General features: G+C 43.3%; 1 protein-coding gene across 2 annotated transcripts in view; it reads right to left on the reverse strand.

Annotated features, from left to right (window-relative positions):
* The window catches only part of LOC145341796 (cysteine-rich secretory protein LCCL domain-containing 2-like), a 48160-nt gene extending 28944 nt beyond the window's left edge, over positions 1 to 19216 (reverse strand). Inside the window, exons 1-7 of one of the 2 annotated variants that reach the window (XM_080186732.1) lie at positions 18985 to 19216; positions 17859 to 18085; positions 15523 to 15641; positions 10996 to 11128; positions 7754 to 7869; positions 6031 to 6131; positions 1024 to 1194 (exon numbers count right to left, since the gene is read on the reverse strand). In XM_080186732.1, coding sequence (XP_080042858.1) covers positions 1024 to 1194; positions 6031 to 6131; positions 7754 to 7869; positions 10996 to 11128; positions 15523 to 15641; positions 17859 to 18083 — 865 coding nt within the window. In that variant the 5' untranslated portion in view covers positions 18084 to 18085; positions 18985 to 19216. Of the gene's footprint in view, positions 1 to 1023; positions 1195 to 6030; positions 6132 to 7753; positions 7870 to 10995; positions 11129 to 15522; positions 15642 to 17858; positions 18143 to 18984 lie in introns of both variants that reach the window. The other variant, XM_080186731.1, reaches the window with a different exon arrangement.
* Positions 19217 to 19225: the final 9 nt, after the last annotated feature.

Genomic DNA, 19225 nt, shown 5'->3' on the forward strand with positions numbered 1-19225 from the left:
TTTCCATTCAGTTGCTCCCAATTTATTCCAATTAAGACCCTTTATAAATTTGAGCACCGCTATTAAGTCTCCCCTTAACCTTTTCTGTTCTAAGGAGAACATCCCGGCTTCTCTAGTCTCTCCACTTGGCCAAAATCCCTCATCCCTTGTATAATTCGGATAACTTTCCTCTTCATTCTCTCCAAGGCTTTGACATCCTTCCCAAAGATTGTGATGTCCAGAATTAAACCTAATACTCCAGCTGGGGATATACCAATGATTTATAAATGTTTAGTATACTATCCTTGTTTTTGTGCTCCCTGCCGCTACATATAAAGTCCAAGGATCCTGTTTTTTTTTAACAAACTTTTTGATTTAGGCATGATGGAAATATGGTAGAAAATATTGAGTACTGTTATACAATAAAGGTTAGAAAGCATCAAGCGTCCATCACAATGAGACAGTAAAGAGTTCTGCATGTTTTGGAGGTGTTGTAGGGGGACATATGGGGAAGAGGGAATGGAATGAAAGACAAAAGAGCAAACACTGACTACAATAGAAGGTCAAAATATGAAAATAGAACTAGATAAGACTGACATAAGCAAAGGAGAAGAACTACCATTACCGGATACTAATGAATAATTACATTGGGGTTTCTGTTCTAACCATAAGTATAACATGCTTTCAGGAAGCCAAGAGTTCCCTTTCCCAAGAACCTTTGCAACCATGTGCATAGAGGTTCCCAACAGATCATTGGTTCTATGTATGCGCTTACAGCCATCTCCCATTGCCCTGAGAGGGATTCCATTTGTAATTAAATGGACCACTCACACAAATGCTTTATTGCTACATTACTATTAGCCCACTTTCAGCTTCTCAATCTAATTCGGACTTACGCGTTTCAACAAAGACCAATCTTCACTTGCGCTTCTGAGACACTAGAGAGCTGTACAAGTTTTTCTTTTTTCAAAGCAGCACATTAAACTCCTGATGCTTTCTGTAGCATTTAAGTGAAGGATGCATAAAGCTGAAATTCATCCTTACTCATGTACTCCAGGCTGTTAGCTTCCTCCTTTGGTTGTGGCTGTGGCTGTGGTTGTGGTTGAGGTTTTGGTTGGGAATGTGGCACTGACCATGGAATTAATACATCTGTGTTGATCTGGGGAGGCTCCACCTCATTGGTTTGTTCATGCTCTGGCGTTCTCATTGCAATGTCTGAGAATAAATGTGGAAACAAAATTAAATAACATTTTGCATACCCTGGGCCCAGAACTTTAATTCAGATGCAGTGAATCAAGATATATTTTCTCCATTTATCTTTGTGAGTTTCTTTCTCCATTTCCACTTTCCACCCCATTCATTTTCACTCAATGTGTGAAGGCTTAATGTGTGAACTGTAGACAGTCCTGAATTTGCACACCAATAATTGACCTCACCTTCAACAATAGAGGTCGCCATTTTTGCCAGGCATAATGAATTGTCAGTTCCCCCCACACCCCACACAAAGATTGAAGGACCCCTCTGCTAACACCAAAAGGCTACTTGTGAAATATGCACAAGCATTAGCAAGTAGATTTGTACAACAGACACTAGCTCAATCACTGAACTTTGTTAAAAAAGTACCTTAGCTTCTGTGCCCTGTGATACATACATGTCTCAACAGGGATCTTGGGTTCATGTTGCACTATCTGTAACCCCCATGACTTGCCTGGGTTTGCAAAACCTCACTTACTGTACTGTCTGGAGACAATACACATCTCTTTAACCTGTGCTCAGTGCTCCTTCCACTCACATTGCTAGCCACTTTAAGACTTGAATAGCAGGTTAGGTGTAAAGATTTGCATTCTAATCAGTAATCTGTAAACTGTCTGTGCTGTTATAAGCTCTGTCTGAGGCCAGAACTCTCCATCCACCTGACGAAGAGGGAAACCTCGAAAGCTTGTGAGTTTACTATCAAATAAATCGGTTGGACTTAAACCTGGTGTTGTCAGACTTCTTACTGTGTTTACCCAACGCCGGCATCTCCACATCATATATACATGAACACAGACATACATACATATGGCCAGAATTCTCTGATCTCATACACCCCGCTACTGCTGCCAGCGAGAATGGAGAATTTGGCACTCAGCCAAATCACCATTCACTGCAGCAGGGTTGGAGAATCCCAGTTGCCCGTGAGGTTGGAGAAATCCAGCCTCTGTCTAAATGTGAATGGACATCTTGAAAATGCTTGAGTGCTTTTAGTGGCAAAAATATCAGGAACTGGATTATAAGCGCACCCCCACCTCACCCCTCTGGGCATGTTTCTGGTGGGATTGGCACATAAAATATGACGGGTGCGTACCTCACCATCTTCCCACCCACCCAGCCGATTCATATGATAGGGAATGGATAAGGCATCCATCAGCTACCCCCCCCAAACCCCCAACCCCTTCTTAGGCCTAACAAGGCTCTTGGCAGCCCAATTACGGTGGCAATTAAAGACCTAACGTTGCCTCCAGTACCATAATAAATTAAACATTGAATTGTGGAAGGTCAACAAGAGTGGAAAGGCCGTTCTTTTGGTAAAAGGGCAAGAAGGAAGGGGTGGCACATTACCCCCCCCCCCTCCCCCCACCACGGAATGGCCCCATCACCCATGGACATCTCCATCGGAAACTCACCCACCTCGACACTGCTCCCTGAACATGCCCCTGCTGGAGGGGGGACAGTGTCAGGGGGAGTGCAAGGGTTCCACTAAGGCATGACCCTCTCCACCTCCCGCGGGGACCAACTTACCTGTGCGTCCCCAGTGGGTTCGTCAGGTCCCCGCTTGTCAAAACCCCGCTGACATGACATCACATTAGCAGAGGGGGAGTGGGTATTATCTAATGTGGGGGGGTGGGGGGAGCTCAGTAATGATATTATAATATATGCTAATGAAGTTCCCCACCTCTCATTGCGGGAACCCCACTGCATCATTGGTGGGTTGCGGGAATCATCGGAACAGGAAATCCTAATTGTGTAAAAGCTGTTTGGAAACTTCCCTTGGATTCTCTGCCCCGTTGCAATGTCCCCCTCTGAAAGCAGGGATGGAAAATACACCCCACCCCGCCAATATCTAGCTCAATCTAACCTAATTTAGCTTTACGTATCAAAAAGTAAAATGTGTACGGAAATAGAAATGTCAGTCCAAATAAATGAAGTTCATTCAGTAAAACCTCTTTAACATTCAGTCTAATTTAAAACAAATGGAAATATTGTGTCTGAGTATATTAGAGAGTCGGTGGATTGGTGGGGAGGAAATATCTCCAGTTAGGTGGCAGTGAGGTGACAGTAGACTTCACCCCTCAAGTTTTCTCTCGATTTGAGCCAGAGGTTTGCACAGGGATGCACAGCACTGCCCTGAATGGAGTGGAGTGGCAGGAGGCCTAATGTCAAACCTCGATCCTGACCGCACCCACTTCCAGCAGTGGTCTTTATACAGCAGTTTATAACAGGAATGTTGATCACATTTCCCCTCCCTCCCCCTTCCCCTCCATCCCCCTTCCCCCTCCCCCACTGCCTTTCCCCCTTTATAAAAGACAATTTCAGTGGCCCCATTGATTAATGACAAGTCTACTCAAAGTGAGAATTAGGCCTGGGATTTCTTTTTCCAAATTCGATCATAGGATCCCTAGAGTGCAGAAGGAAGCCATTTGGTATAACAAGTCTGCACTGACAACAATCCCACCTATCCCCGTAACCCCACTAAGGGGCAATTTAGCACGGCCAATCAACCTAACCCGCACATCTTGGGACTGCAGGGAGGAAACCGGAGCACCTGGAGGAAACCCACACAGACACGGGGAGAATGTGCAAACTCCACACAGACAGTGGCCCAGGGCCAGAATTGAACCCAGGTCCCTGGCGTTGTGAGGCAGCAGCGCTGACCACCCTGCCACCGCCATGCCGCCCTGTGGTTTGTGAAATCTGCATGTCACCTTATTTGTCCCCAGTATAGCCCACTCGCCTCTCCATTCTGCTCAGAAAGTTAAGTTTGTGTCAAGTCAGCTGTTGAAAAAGAACCTGGCAGCTCAAAGTGAAAGGTTGTGTTGAGAAAACAAGTGGCTATTCATCACAGGAGTGGATTATGCAAGCCAAAATCAACTGGATTAAGAATTTATAATTAGTCGGCAGAAAATTATATTAATTTAACCTGAGCAGTGAGACATTGAAATCTTTTACTTGTAACAAACAGAAAAATAAATTGGAAACCACATAGTGTGATTTTAACTGTACCAGCTTTTTTTTACCTGATGGCCATATTTTTATTTAAACTGAGGTAAATTTTAAACTCCCTTTAGTAAACTAGACATTGTGCAGCCATTGCAAAACTGCCTGTTCCAATGTTACAAAAACGACCTTTCTGAGAAATATAACATTGCAATAAACTAATTGTCGGAAAGTTCAATTCGATTAAATTTAAATTGAAAGCGGAAATCAGTACTGATTACAGCTAATTATAATTCTGGTTAATGCTATTTTTAATACAAGTTCCCTTCCAAGCCACTCACTACCCTGACTTGGAAATATATCGCCGTTCCTTCACAGTTGCTGGGTCAAAATCCTGGAATTCCCTTCCTAACGGTATTGTGGGTCAACCCACAGCACGTGGACTGCAGCGATTCAAGAAGGCAGCTCACCACCACCTTGTCAAGTGTAACTAGGGATGGGTAATAAACACTGGCCAGCCAGTGATGCCTATAAATGAACGAGTAAAAAATTTTCATTCAGTCTTTTTTTGCATAAATGATATCTAGAATATTCCATTCAAAGACCCCAGTTGTTTGTCTACATTTCCCTTGTTGGTGCAAATCTGTCCTATTCTCCTTTGATTATGCTTCCCATTTATTATTCCTCATTGGCCAATGTTCAATCCCCGTTGGGCATTTGTCATTCTGAACTTTAGATCTTTATTCTCATATCCTCACTGATGGTTTAAGTCAATTGCAAGTTCTTCTGCTTATGGGCTTTACCTGTCTCCATTGCTCACATTTCAGATTCTTTCAACCCAAGCCTTTCCTTCCACCTTACAATCATAGAATCATACAGAGCAGAAAAGGCCCATCGGTCCATCAACTCCTCACAGACACATTAGAAACACCTGAACTCCCACCTGATCCCATCTGCCAGCACTTGGCCCATAGCCCTGAATGTTATGATGTACCAAGTGCTCGTCCAGATACTTTCTAAAGATGTGAGGTAACCCACCTCCACCACTCTCCCAGGCAGCACATCCCAGACCATCACCACCCTCTGGCTAAAAAGGTTTTTCCTCACATCCCTCCAAACCTTCCACCCCTCACCTTGAACCTATGTCCCCTCGTGACTGGCCCTTCAACTTAGGGGAACAGCTGCCCTCTATCCACTCTGTCCATGTCTCTCATAATCTTGTACACCTCGATCAGGTCACCCCTTAGTCTTCTCTGCTCCAACGAAAACCACTCAAGCCTACACAACTTCTCTTCATAACTTAAATATTCCATCCCAGGCAGCATCCTGGTGAATCTCCTCTGTACAGTGCAATCACATCTTTCCCATCATGTGGCGACCAGAACTGCGCACATTACTCCAGCTATGACCTCCCCAAAGTTCTATACAACTTCAACATAACTTCCCTGCTTTTGTAACCTTCTTTCCAAATGAGTGTGAGCACCTCATTCCACCTTCACTCTTATCATCTGAAGGATGCCATTAACTGAGACCTTCAGTGCGATCTTACCACCGGTTCACACCCCGGTGCAGCAAGGTCAGACAATTTGAAGGCCAAATCTCCATTCACTTACCAGTGGGCAGTGGTAAACATTGGTAAGATTCTGGCCCTTCCTATACTACTATACTTACTCACCCAACTATACTAGTGACCCAGGTTGTATTGGTGATGCAAAATGTTGGGTAAAATATAAGTGAACACTCATCCATTTTCAAACAAGCTGCGTTTCTTGTTCAGTAAACCTTAGGATTATTTTAGGATGTTAAAAGTTTGCTGATCCATTTTTTTGGGCACAGAACAATAGATTTATTTACCTTTGTAGCAGAGATTGTTCTTGCAGCCTCCACCATAGCTGGGTGGACATTCTGAGCATGGCCGACCATGCTTATAAGGAGCTTCTCCAATCCAATTCCCCCTGGTTAGTTAAAAACAGAAAATAATTCAGATAAATCTAAATACAGCTTGGATGAAACAATCTAAAATGAAGTTTTCTAATGAAGCTGTGTGTCTTTGCTTCTTGAATGAAGGAATTAATAGTTCGCTAAATGTTGGTTCCAAATTTGTGTACAATTTGTGTACAACAAGAACAGTCATCACCGTCATGTAATATAAAGCAATGTTCCAGCACTTCTTCAGTCACAGTAATGAACATAAGGACTACACAACCTGCTATTTCTCATTGCTTACAATCCCGACAGAGAAATGGTTCAAAGTCATAAGTGAGACATATTCTCATGCATTTGTTTCTTATGTTTGTTCAAGCAAAAGAAAAAGTCCATGTCTAAACAAAAAGCCAAGGTAGCCACACTCAACTCAAAAGGTCTTAGGATAAGGGGTAGCAAATATAAAACAGAGTTGAGGAGAAACTATTTCTCCCAAAATGTTGTGAATCTGTGGAATTCGCTACCCCAAAGTGTGGTGGATGCTGGGACAGTGAGTAAATTTAAGGAGGAGTTAGATAGATTTTTAATTGGGAATGGGTTGAAAGGTTATGGGGAGAAGGTCGGAAAATGGGGATGAGAAGCATATCAGCCATGATCGAATGGCCTAATTCTACTCCTATGAAAACAAATACTTTCCCCCAAAGGGTTTTCTTCTCACTACACCTGAAGACAGTAACTCAAGCTGGGTATCATTCCTGGTCAGCGACATTCTCATATTTTGCCCAAATGGCCACTGACTATATCAACACAACCAGTGACAGTGTTATTCATCCATGCAAGGTTACACACCCAAGTCCAATCTGGTCCTTCCCTGATGTACACATTTGCAAAATTTCTCGCACCGTCACAGCATGGATCAGTTGGGCCAAAGGGCCAATTTCCATGCTGTGTTGCTCTATGACTCAGGAATCCCTGACTGGTTTTCAGTTTCCTAACACGAGGTGCTGAAGCCAATGTTGGCACTCCCTCCACCACTGCGAGTCTATCTACTGGCAGCATGGTGGCAAAGTGGTTAGCACTGTGCCCATACAGCACTAGGGACCTGAGTTCAATTTCGGCTTTGGGTCACTGTTTGTGTAGAGTTCGCACATACTCCCTGTGTCTGCATGCCCTTTAGTGTTAGAAGGACTAGCTAGGGTAAATATGTGGGTAAATATGAGGATAAGGCCTGGGTGGGATTGTTGTTGGTGCAGGCTTGATGGGCCAAATAGCCACTTTTTGCACTGTAGGGATTCTATGATTCTACACCACATGGACTAGAGCAATTGTAGAGGGCAGCTCACCACCACCTCTTCATGGGCAATTAGAGATGTGCAACAAATGCTGGCCTTACCAGTGACATTCAAACAACAGGAATGAACAGAAGAAACTTCATCATCAGGATTCAAATAAGGTAATGGGTTTACTCTCTCACACCTATTTCTTTGAGCAGGTCACTGTAGTATTGTGTGTGACTTAATACATGCACACATCATGAAGAACAAATAAAATGTTACTCGCCAACAGCTCAACAGATTCAAGAATTCCACTTTACCTCTCCATTCATTGACTAAATGACAATAAATCTAAAATGATACGATGATCAGTAACTTACTTTGGTGAGTAATTGCATACTAAATAGACTGCGTTCTCCCAGATTTCTCCCCATACATTCATCCTCGCGCAGACATTTACAGCACAGCCAACTCTGTTTGTAGTTGCCCACACCAACTGAAAATAAATACAAAATGAATGTTAAACAAAGAATGGGGCTTTTAAGAACATCTTGCGTGCAGAACATAGCTTACTGCTAGCCAAGTGAAAATAAGCACTGCTAACTTTATTGTTTTGGTTTGAAAAAGGAGAGGCAACTTGGTTGGCCGTCTTTACTCATTCAAGACAAACACTAGGTTTTTAACAGATTGCAAAATAAGCAACATTGCATAATCGCTTTTAAGGGATGATTATAGGAGGAAATGAGATTGAGGGCGAGTGAGAGTGCATAGTACTTGCACAGGCTGAAGAAAGGCAAAAATCTGAACTATTCTTTGATACGGGGCCAAGTTGGAAGATAACTGAACGGTTAATGGTCAGATCTGGGAGTGAATGGGCTGCAGCTGTTGTCTGCAGATGTTCGGGATAGTGGATCGTTGAAATACTGAGGCAGATGACCTGGTGGGTTGCCCATCCTTCATTGTGACATGAATCAAGATGAAACCCATGGCAAGGTACAACATCCTCTATGAGACACAAACATATCAATGTGTTTCGAGTTGAAGCATCACCCCCAGTACTGTCCGAATCTGCTTTTTTTAAAAAAAATTAAGAACAAAGGACTCAGGGCAAACGTAGCTTCCTTTGGGCGACACGGTGGCACAGTGGTTAGCATTGCTGCTTCACAGTGCCAGGGACGTGGGTTCAGTTCCCATCTTGGGTCACTGTTTGTGTGGAGTTTGCATATTCTCCCCATGTCTGTGTAGGTTTCCTCCAAAGATGCACGTGTTAGCTTGATTGGCCATGCTAAATTGCCCCTTAGTGTCAGGGGGATTAGTAGGGTAAATAAGTAGGGCTATGGGGATAGAGCCTGGGTGGGATTGTGGTTAGTGCAGACTCGATGAGCCAAATTGACCTCCTTCTGCACTGTAGGGATTCTATGAAATCTGAAACCCTCAAAACAATTTTTTCTGCACAAAGGGAGACTGCAGGATATCCAGAAAACAAATCATTTTAAGATTTAGAACCCAGTCCTGTAGGAAACTGCTCCTGTGAAATTTACTGCGATTCTCAACAAACACCGAGTGAACGTTCTTTGGTGCAAGATTGCTTTTAAAGGTTTGAGGCAGGTTTCATCTTACAATGGAATACTGTGGTAATTAGAGCACTGGTCACATTCTAGTGACAGTTGTTTATCCATTATTGACGCTAAACTAATGGCCTAAAAAAATACTTTGCTAACTAGACTGCAGTCTGGACACAGCACCAAGCAAGGGGCTGTTAAAGTGTTTCTCTTACAACCTGGAGCAGACAGCCAGTGCCAGCTGGATAGAATTGCAGTATCTCCTCCACACTGTCTGGTGGCCTGTAGCCCACTTTGTGCTATGTTCCCTAAACTGCTGCTTGAGTTTGCGTATCACTTTCTTTGCCACAAACATCTCAAATCCGTGATTGATATTCATGAGTATTTGTGCCACAAAAAAGTTAGAGTAATATACAAAGCATACAGCAAGCACACACATTCACTTGCATCTGTAAGTTGATCAAACTTTTAGTTTATTTTATTAGTGTCACAAGTGGGCTTGCTTTAACACTGCAAGGAACTTTCTGTGAAAACCCCCAAGCCATCACAGTCCTGCGCCTGTTCGGATACACTGAGGGGAAATCTAACACTGCCAATGCACCTAACCAGCATACTGCTGAATATATTTAAGTCACGGGTAGATAGGTTTTTGGTAGGCAAGGGAATTAAGGGTTATGGGGAGAAAGCGGGAAAGTGGAACTGAGCCACTTCAGATCAGCCATGATCTTGTTGAATGGCGGGGCAGGTTCAAAGGGCTGGATGGCCTACTCCTGCTCCTACTTCTCATGTTCTTATGTTCTTATGTGCGGGTTAGGTAGATTGGCCATGTTAAATTGTCTCTTAGTGTCATGGGGTTTAGCAGGGTAAATACATGAGGTTGTGGGGATGGGGCACAGGGGGGATTGTTGTCAGTGCAGCCTCATTCTGCACTGTAGGCTTTCAATGACTCTATGAGAACATCACTCTGGGTCTTTTGGACTGTGGGAGGAAACTGGAGCACTTAGAGGAAACCCATGCAGATACGGGGAGAACGTGCAGCCTCCACCCAGACAGTGACCCAAGATGGGCATTAAACCTGGGTCCCTGGCACTGTGAGGCAGTAACGCTAATCGTGCTGCCTAACATTGATAGACAGCCCATTGGACAGTCAATGTCCACAGACACTGGCATGGTTAAAAATAATATTCCCTGAGTTACAAGACTCCCTGAGAACATTAAAACCTTTACAATATCTGCAGTAAATACTGCAACTACAAACTGAAGCAGTGCAAGACTGTCTTATCAATGTGATTTCATGCCACCAACCTGATTTAGGTCCAAATTATACAGTATTGTTGAAAAGTCAACACTGATTTGTTTCATAATTACTCAACTAATCATTGCTGACACTTTTGTCACAGACAGCTCCACACCTCTCCTGAAATAGATTTCCCTTGCTCATTTATCCGCTGCAATGCAAACACAGCAACAAAGGTTAAAATTCAACTGCCTCACAGCACCAGGGACTCGGGTTCAATTCTGGCCTTTGGTGATTGTCTGCGTGGAGTCTGCACATTCTCCCCATGTCTGCGTGGGTTTCCTCCCACAGTCCGAAGATGTGCAGGGTGGATTCACCGTTCTAAATTATCCCAAGATGTGCAGATGGATGAGCCATGGGAAATTTATGGGGTTACAGGGATAGGGTGGGAGAGAGGGCCTGGGTAAGATATTCCAGCTGGAATTTTACCGGCATGCCCAACCCCGGAATCAAAGGTTCAGAGAATGCATTGTCCATTGGCCTTGGGTGGGATCATATGAACCTCAGGTGGGCATGACGGTGAAATTACGCCCTCCATCAAAGAATTGGTGCAGACTCGGTGGGCCAAATGGCCTCTCCTGCCGTGTAACGATTCTATGATTCTAATGAATCATGTTTGTCACAACCGATGAAATTCATAAATGTTCCCAACCAGAGGACACAGACATTTTGCTCTTCACAACAACAACTTGGCCACTGTGTTTGTTTTTTAGTTTGTGCATGTGTTTCGAAATGCAATTTAATTCTCAGGCATTTGACTTACTTGTGTGTAGTGAGTGCACATTGCACCGGAACATCTCTCGGGGCACCAGGGATTACATTCGTGTTCATATGGGTAGGTGTAATCTTTCACTTCATCATACCATGCTTGCACATGGGAGGCTGGAGAACGATATCTGAAAGAACAGAAGCAGTAATCTGTCACAGCCTATTCTCACAGATCACATTACTGGTGAATCAGATAGAAAATGTACCTTTAACCCAACACAAACATCTTAAAATTAAAACAACATTTTAAAAAATGGGAGCCAGAATAGACTACACATTGAACATGCTCTTCTGTCTAAAGATGTGCAGGTTAGGTGAATTGGTCATGGTAAGTTCTCCCTCAATGTACCCAAACAGGCACCGGAGTGTAGAGACTAGGGGAATTTCATGGCAACTCCATTGCAGTGTTAATGTAAGCCTACTGATGACACTAATAAATAAACTTTAAACAATAGGATCATGGTTTGTCTGAACTTAGCCTCAGTTGGCTTAGCTGCCTGTTCCATGCAACTCCCATAGAGTTCACAAATCTGTTTATCTCGGCTTCAAATATATTCAATGACTCAGGCAGAATTGTTTCTGATGCTGCTCTACTTAGGGAGTGAAGACTGGGGATGTGGGGGATGAGGAGGGTGGAATTGGGGAAACAGATGGTGAGAGCGATGGCCTACTAATATTATCGCTAGGCTATTAATCCAGAAACTCAGCTAATGCTCTGGGGACCCAGGTTCATAAACCTGCCACGGCAGATGGTGGAATTTGAATTCAATAGGAAAAAAATCTGGAATTAAAAATCTACTGATGACCATGAAACTATTGTCAGGAAAACCCAACTGGTTCACTAATGTCCTTTAGGGAAGGAAATCTGCTGCCCTTACTTGGTCTGGCTTACATGTGACTCCACAGCCACAGTGATGTGGCTGGCTCTCAACTGTCCTCTGAACATGGGCAACATGGGCAATAAATACTGGCCAACCAGCGACACCCATGTCCCATGGACGAATAAAAAAGAAAATAAAGCATTCAAGTGAAACAGGATGTGCACAGGCACAATTCAGTCCCCTTTTCAAAGTCTTAAATCAACTCCTTAATTTTATAAAACAATATTTTTGATGTAATGTTATTATGCAATTAAGTAGCAAATCTGGCAGCAATTTAGGATGCAGGTTGGACCCAAAGAACTGGAAAGCAAAACTGCCAATTCCAGTGCTGGTGGCACTCCAGGGTTGATTACAGGGTAGGAACTTATGCATAGAGAATTTCCATTATAAGAGAGGGCATTTATGAATCCATCTAAAAATAAGATTTTTAATATATTATTAGCTGGTCACATGTAGCGTTACAAAGTAACAGAATATGTTCACTTTCTTCTCTGTCTCTGCTACTCATTATTTTTTTCTACTTAATCTGAGAACTTGGACATTTATTGGCCATTCCCTATTGCCTTGAATTATCTCCAGCAGTTTGATACAGAGGGCAGTAATGATACTGGAATGGAACTGAGTCATTACAGGCAGAACCAGGGAAAGGTGACAGGATTCTTTCTAAATATTTTTAAGACGCGGGTTGATGGGTTTTTGATATGAGAGGGGATTAAGGGTTATGGGGAGAGGGCGGGAATGTGGAACTGAGCCAAGACAGATCAGCCATGATCTTATTGAATGGCGGGGCAGGCTCGAAGGGCCGGATGGCCTACTCCTGCTCCTATTTCTTATGTTCTTATGTTCTTATGTAAAGGACATTAATGAACCAGTTGGGCTTTTATGACTTATAGCAATAGCAGTGTTTTTAACAATTCCGTTAAACATTCAAATTCTGAACTACTATAGTGGGATTTGAATCATCGGATCCCTACAATGCAGAAGAAGGCCATTTGGCCCATTGAATCTGTATCAACAACAAGGCCCTATCCCCATATTTTTACCCCACTAATCCCTCTAACCTACGTATCCTGGGACCCTAAGGGGCAATTTAGCTTGGCCAATCAACTTAACCCACACATCTTTAGAGTGTGGGACGGAACCAGAGCACCTGGAGGAAACCCACGCAGACATGGGGAGAACATGCAAACTCCACACAGACAGTCACCCAAGCAGGGAATCAAACCAGGGTTCCTGGAGCTGTGAGGCAGCAGTGCTAACCACTGTACCACCATGCCACCCTTAATCGCTCCATTACTAGTTCAGTAACATAACCACTACACTACAAATAGCTCACCCACTGCTTTTTGCTGTCTATTCTACTCTCATTTTATTTTTCCTCTTCCCTGACTCTAAATCGCTGTTTCTCTTTCATTTCTCATTTCCTTTTGAATGGGTGGTAGCTAATGGTGTGTCATTTTAAACCACCAATAGGAGCTACCTGTGGGCTGGGGTTTAGGGGGAAATTGTGCTCCTCAGCAGCTCCCTTCACATTCCCCCTCTCCAATCATTCATCCTTGTCCCTTTCCCTTGTGTTTCCACTGTGGGCTTCTCCACCACCCTTCCACCACCATCACGCTCTCACCTTGCTCCTTTGAACTTCCCGTTGTATATTGAAAGTCCTCATGTATATTTCCACCCCTCCTTGCCCCCCTGTGAATCAGTTCGTCATTAATCCTCCTTCTAGCCCATCCCACTTTAATCCCCAGGCAGACAGCCAGAAGTCAAAGTTCTCCTTCTTCACCTTGCCAGTTTCCTTCAAAATAGCTTTATTTGTGAGCGGTGTGGTGGTGCAGTGGTCAGCACTGTTGCCTCACAGTGCCAGGGACTCAGGTTCAGTTCCCAGCTTGGTCACTGTCTGTGTGCAGTTTGCACATTCTCCCTGTGTCTGTGTGGGGGTGCTCCAGTTTCCTCACACAGTCTGAAAGATGTGCTGGATAGGTGCATTGACCCAAACAAGTGCCAAAATGTGGTGACTAGGGGAATTTCACAGTATCTTCATTACAATGTTAATGTAAGCCTTATTTGTGATTAACTTGGTTTTGAAAATTCAACTTTCTTGAATTTGCACTTCTCTCTGACTGTGTTAATAGCTACAAACAAGTGTAAGCAATTTGCAACTGTTTTTTCCACTGTCTAAATGTATTCCTCTTCCAGGCACCCTGCCCTGACAGGGAACCGGTATTAATGGGACTTCCATTGGATTGATCCATCAGTAGACTTGACAAAGTACTGCAATATTTGCTAGTGCCGTCAGCAGCATGGCTGACCAGGAAACTCACCTGATCTTACCACCCCCCATCATCTAGGTTGGAAGGATTCACAGGCTGATAATCAACCTGTTTGGTCATATGTGAAGAGACCTTCCATGGCCACCCACTGAGACTTGGACTCAGAGCATCTCACCCAGAGTTAAGGACACAACTCCTTTCTGAGGAGGTATGTTGCCAATATTCTAACTATCTCACATAACCCACACCCCTTAAAAAAAATCCAAAATAAATTTCACCTCGATAAAATGTTGAAATTTGGCATCTCTTGGGAAAAAAAGGGCAACAGCGCTTGGAGCTGAGGGAAAAGATAGGATCAATGCATCTGCCAATACTGGGTAATTGAGCATTCTTAGATTGCAAAAATTCAAAAATGGTGCAGCATCAAATCTCTAGACAAAGTACCCAATCCAATCTGAAGCTTCTGTGAGAGCTTTGAGTTTTCCAACTATAAACTTGAACTGCAGCACAATGCAATGGATAATTTTACTGGTTAACATCCATTTTCTTAACATTTAAAAAATCTTTATTTAGACAATAACATTTCTAACTAAAGAATGAGAGGCAATTTCTTGCTTGAAAATTATTCAGAAGACGTTTTGAACACTTTGCAAAAGCAAAAGCCACCAGCTGGTCAGAAGATGCAATAGCAATTAATCACACAAAAGTGTGACGACGTGTAATGTTTCGTAGAAAATGTGGGCGGTATAAGATTTTTGAAAAAAAAGTTTTATAGTTAAGCAGCAAAGGATTATGGCAGTTTAGAATGCGGGGCAGTGGAATTGGTTGGAACCTCAGCATTATCGAAAGAGGAGCTGGAGATTTAAAACTGAGATGCAACTGTGCCACCACTGGTGGATGGGTTTAACTACAGAATTACAAGTTTAATTCTGTCCTTTTCATTATGAATGCAGAAGCAAAAACGCATTATGGAAAAAGTTGACAACATAGTTTGATGGCAGGAAGCATATATACTGATATAGCATTTTTAATATAACGTAAATCAACAATTGGATCATAACCTTTTTCCATGCAAGGATTCTTCGGGTCACCCTAATTGGACGAGAGGTGAATTTCTTCATTGCCCCAAGTTTAATCATTTATTTTTTGCTTCTCCCCAGGAGATCAGGTGATTTTGGGTGGGATGGAGAGTGCAGGGTGTGATTGATGCGCAAGGTACACAGTAGTGTTAGACAAGCGCGATACTATATTCAAATGATTGAATCTTCTATTACAAGGACCTGTACTTGTTTCAAATTGACCCATGCAAGCCGTGTTGTAACCGCAATCCTGAAATAAATGTAATACAGTGCGCCCGTGTAAAGCACCTACCTTCCCCAGTGCACTGCCAGGTTCTGACCTATTGACTTGAGCAGTTGGGAAGGCCCATGATCCCATACGCATTGCTGGGCCCAGCTTTCGGCAGAACGTTCCAATTCATTATCCCATTCCTATGAAACATAAGAGCATACATTGAATAATGGCCATTCATTCTGCGGCTGGAGCATCAACTACAATTAAACCATTCTTTATAATAGACCCATCATTAAATTTTATTATAGACGCCTACGTTCACTGTTCATTCATTCCCACATAACATTTCAGTTTAGTGCAGTAATAATGAATGAGAACCTTCTGAATTAAAACACAGAGTTATGAAATTACTAATTTAGATTCCTAGATCCCCTCTAATGTTTGCTTTAACGATCTCATTATATGCATTTAGTTTTGGACCTTTTTTTATTCACTCAGAGGATGTGAGTGTCACTGGTCGACCAGCATTTATTGTCCATCCCTAGTTGCCCTTGAGAAGGTGGTGGTGAGCTGCAGTCCCTGGGGTGTAGGTACATCCACAGTGTTGTTAGGGAGAGAGTTCCAGGATGATCCTGCAACAGTGAAGGAACGGAAATATTTTACTGTTCCTTCACTGTTGCAGGATATTTCCAAGTCAGGATGTCGAGTGACTTGGAAGGAATCTCCAGGTGGCGGTAATCCCAGGTATCTGCTGCTGTTCTCCTTCCAGTTAGTAATGGTCATGGGTTTGGAAGGTGCTGTCCCAGGAACCTTGGTGAGTTCCTGCTCTGAATCTTGTAGATGGTACATACAGCTACCACCATTCGTCGGTGGTGGAGGGGTTGAATTTTTATGGAAAGGGTAGTAATCAAGTGGGGCTGCATTGTCCTGAATGGAGTCAAGCTTTTTGAATGTTGTTGGAGCTGCACTCATCCAGGAAAATGGAGACTATTCCATTACACTCCTGACTTGAGCCTTCTAAATGGTGGACAGTCTTTGGGGAGTTACTCATCACAGGATTCTTAGCCTTTGACCTGCTCTGGTAGCCACAGTACTTATATGGCTAATCCAGCTCGGTTTCTGGTCAATGGTACGTTGATAGTGGGGTATTCAGCAATGGTAATGCCAATAAGTGATGGTTAGATCCTGTCTAGTTGGAGATTGTATCCTGACACTTTTCCACCAAGGTTTAAACCCCACTTGTAAGAATTTTAGGAATATATGGAGGGAGGGAAAGGATAAATAAGACAGGTTGGCTGTATTGACCAAATATTGAATATTGAAATGTCTAGTTTTCTCAGTTGATAGTTCTGAAAATAATGTCTTAGTTAAATACCCTTCCCTGCTCTTTCATTCATTGCCCACTCCTATTTTATTCATGTGGGCTTTAACGGTGCCCACAGTCTACTAGAAAGAGGCACAATGGAAAAATGAGTCTTGAACAGAATGGAATTCACAAGCAAACATTGAAAAGGTGTCATAAAAAGGAGATTCAATGGATTTCTCTAGCAGACGCCAATAAAAAGTGGTTTCTTCATACTTTCCCCATGTTTACTCTGCAGGGTTTGCTTTACAAGAAAGTTTCTCTGTCATTTGGACTAATCAAACACTGGTTACTCATGCTTCCATCAGTATACACGGAGAGAAGGAGGTCATGCTTCCCCCTCCCCCAATGTGAGAGCTTCAAGGACAGGCCAGGAGGGGCAGTACAGTTGAGGCCTAATCCAACGATGGATGTATCATCTCACAGGATAGGCATCCCTGAAATAATGCATGGGGTGCCCCCTTGTGTTTTCCAGAATGATTGATAAATCACATGGGGCAGCATGATAGCAGAGTGGTTAGCTCTGCTGCCTCACAGCACTGGGGACCAGATTTGATTCCCGGCTTAGATCACTGTCTGTGCAGAGTCTGCACATTCTCCCCATGTTTACATGTGTTTCCTCCTACAGTCTGAAAGATGTGCTGTTTAGGTGCATTGGCCATGCTAAATTCTCCCTCAGTGTATCCGAACAGGTGCCAGAACGTGGCAACTAGGGGATTTTCACAGTAACTTCATTGCAGTGTTAATATAAGCCTACCTGTGACACTAATAAATAAACCTTAAACTAAACTGAAATAGCAAACAAAAGGTATTTCAAGTTGCAATTACATTATATACAGTATCATTTTCCTGCCCTAAATTATTGTCTCTCTCACACAGAGGTGCAAAACACTGGGAAGCTCAAAATGCCGTTTTTCCCAACTAAATCTGAAAGGGCAGAATGAACAAAAACAGAGTGAAACTTCCCTCTTACAGAAGTATCTAAGGTGTTTGGTTTTGAGTGTCCCTCTCTAGAACATCGGGGATGGTCAGATGTATCAAACCTACTCACCATGTATTCCATGTTCGAGCAAGATGGGTAGACCTCTCCCCTCAGATGGTTGTGAAGGTGTAAAATCTCGTCCTTGTCGATCTGGGAGATGGCCCTTTTGTGCCTGGAATGAATGTAATTGAACAACCTTTCGAAATGCGAGGCATTGGGCATCATCTGGCAGCACGATTCTTGGGCCAAGGCCATTATTGCCACGAGCAGGAAGCAGGGGAGGAAAGGACTCATGTCTGAGGGAAAAAAAGGGGTGGGTTCACCAAATCAGCACACCAGGAACTGGGAACGATCTGGAATGAAGATAAGAAGAGGTCACCTGTTGGTGAAATAACTGGACCAGTAAGGCAAACACATATCTGTCAGTACTGATGTTGGAAAAAAATCAGTCTGGCCTGAGCAGCTGAAAGATTCACGGTGCATTATTCAAATGGAGCAAAGAGGGGTTTCTTTAGGTGTCAATGGTAGTCATGATGCCGGCGTTGGACTGGGGTAAACACAATAAGAAGTCTCACCTGGTGTTGTGAGACTTCTCACTGAGTTTATTTAGCACAGCGACAGATGCTGCACTGGATAATCGACAGGAAACTACAACAGAAGGAAGGGGGCAATCCAACACATCCATAAAACAAAGCCAATTCCACCCCCCCCCCCCCCCAACTCAATTAAAGATGACTTTATCAAATCCGATGTTTTCCAATCTCCGCTCGCCTCCCGTCCATCACCCGAATGAATGATTCCAATCGCCTCCCTGGAATCCGATTGAGACTTAGAAGTGGAAAGTTGTCCCTGAGTTGGCTCAGAAAGGGGGCTTTCGCAGTAACTTCACTGCATTGTTAATGCAAGCCTACCTGTGACACTAATAAATAAAAGTTTAAAACTTTAAAACCAGGAGTGGGTGGTGGGGGAGAGAGATCAGCGGCTATTGAACCCCAGGCATTAAGATATTTCTGTGTCTCCAGGATATTCCAGTAACTACTATAACGCTAAATAATTCCTTGTGTCCCAGAATATTTCACTAACTAGTCCTGTGCCCGAGGTGTCTGCTTTTGTTTTGGGGGAAGTAAAGAAAAGTTTGGTAAGTTTATGCAAACAATAGATCTTACAATCAATCATTCAACCCTCTTTTACTCACTTTGCACCGAGTGTGGAAAGATGAGAGAGAGAGAGAGACAGAAGGAGAGTTCCAGATTCCCGCACCCTCGGAATGTGTCTCCAAAAGCTCCTCACTTTTGACACAGAAAGTACCGCAGAGCAAAGGCAATTTCAAGCGCTCGCTGCTTTATTCTGGATGTCTGTTTCCCGGCTGGGCTGTGGAGGTTGGATTGATGGCGAGACTCTCCGTCTCTGCAGAAATCGATTGCTGAATTTATATA

Source organism: Carcharhinus amblyrhynchos, chromosome 4 (genome assembly GCF_965287045.1).
Source record: "Carcharhinus amblyrhynchos chromosome 4, sCarAmb.v2.hapA, whole genome shotgun sequence".
Taxonomy (NCBI): domain Eukaryota; kingdom Metazoa; phylum Chordata; class Chondrichthyes; order Carcharhiniformes; family Carcharhinidae; genus Carcharhinus; species Carcharhinus amblyrhynchos.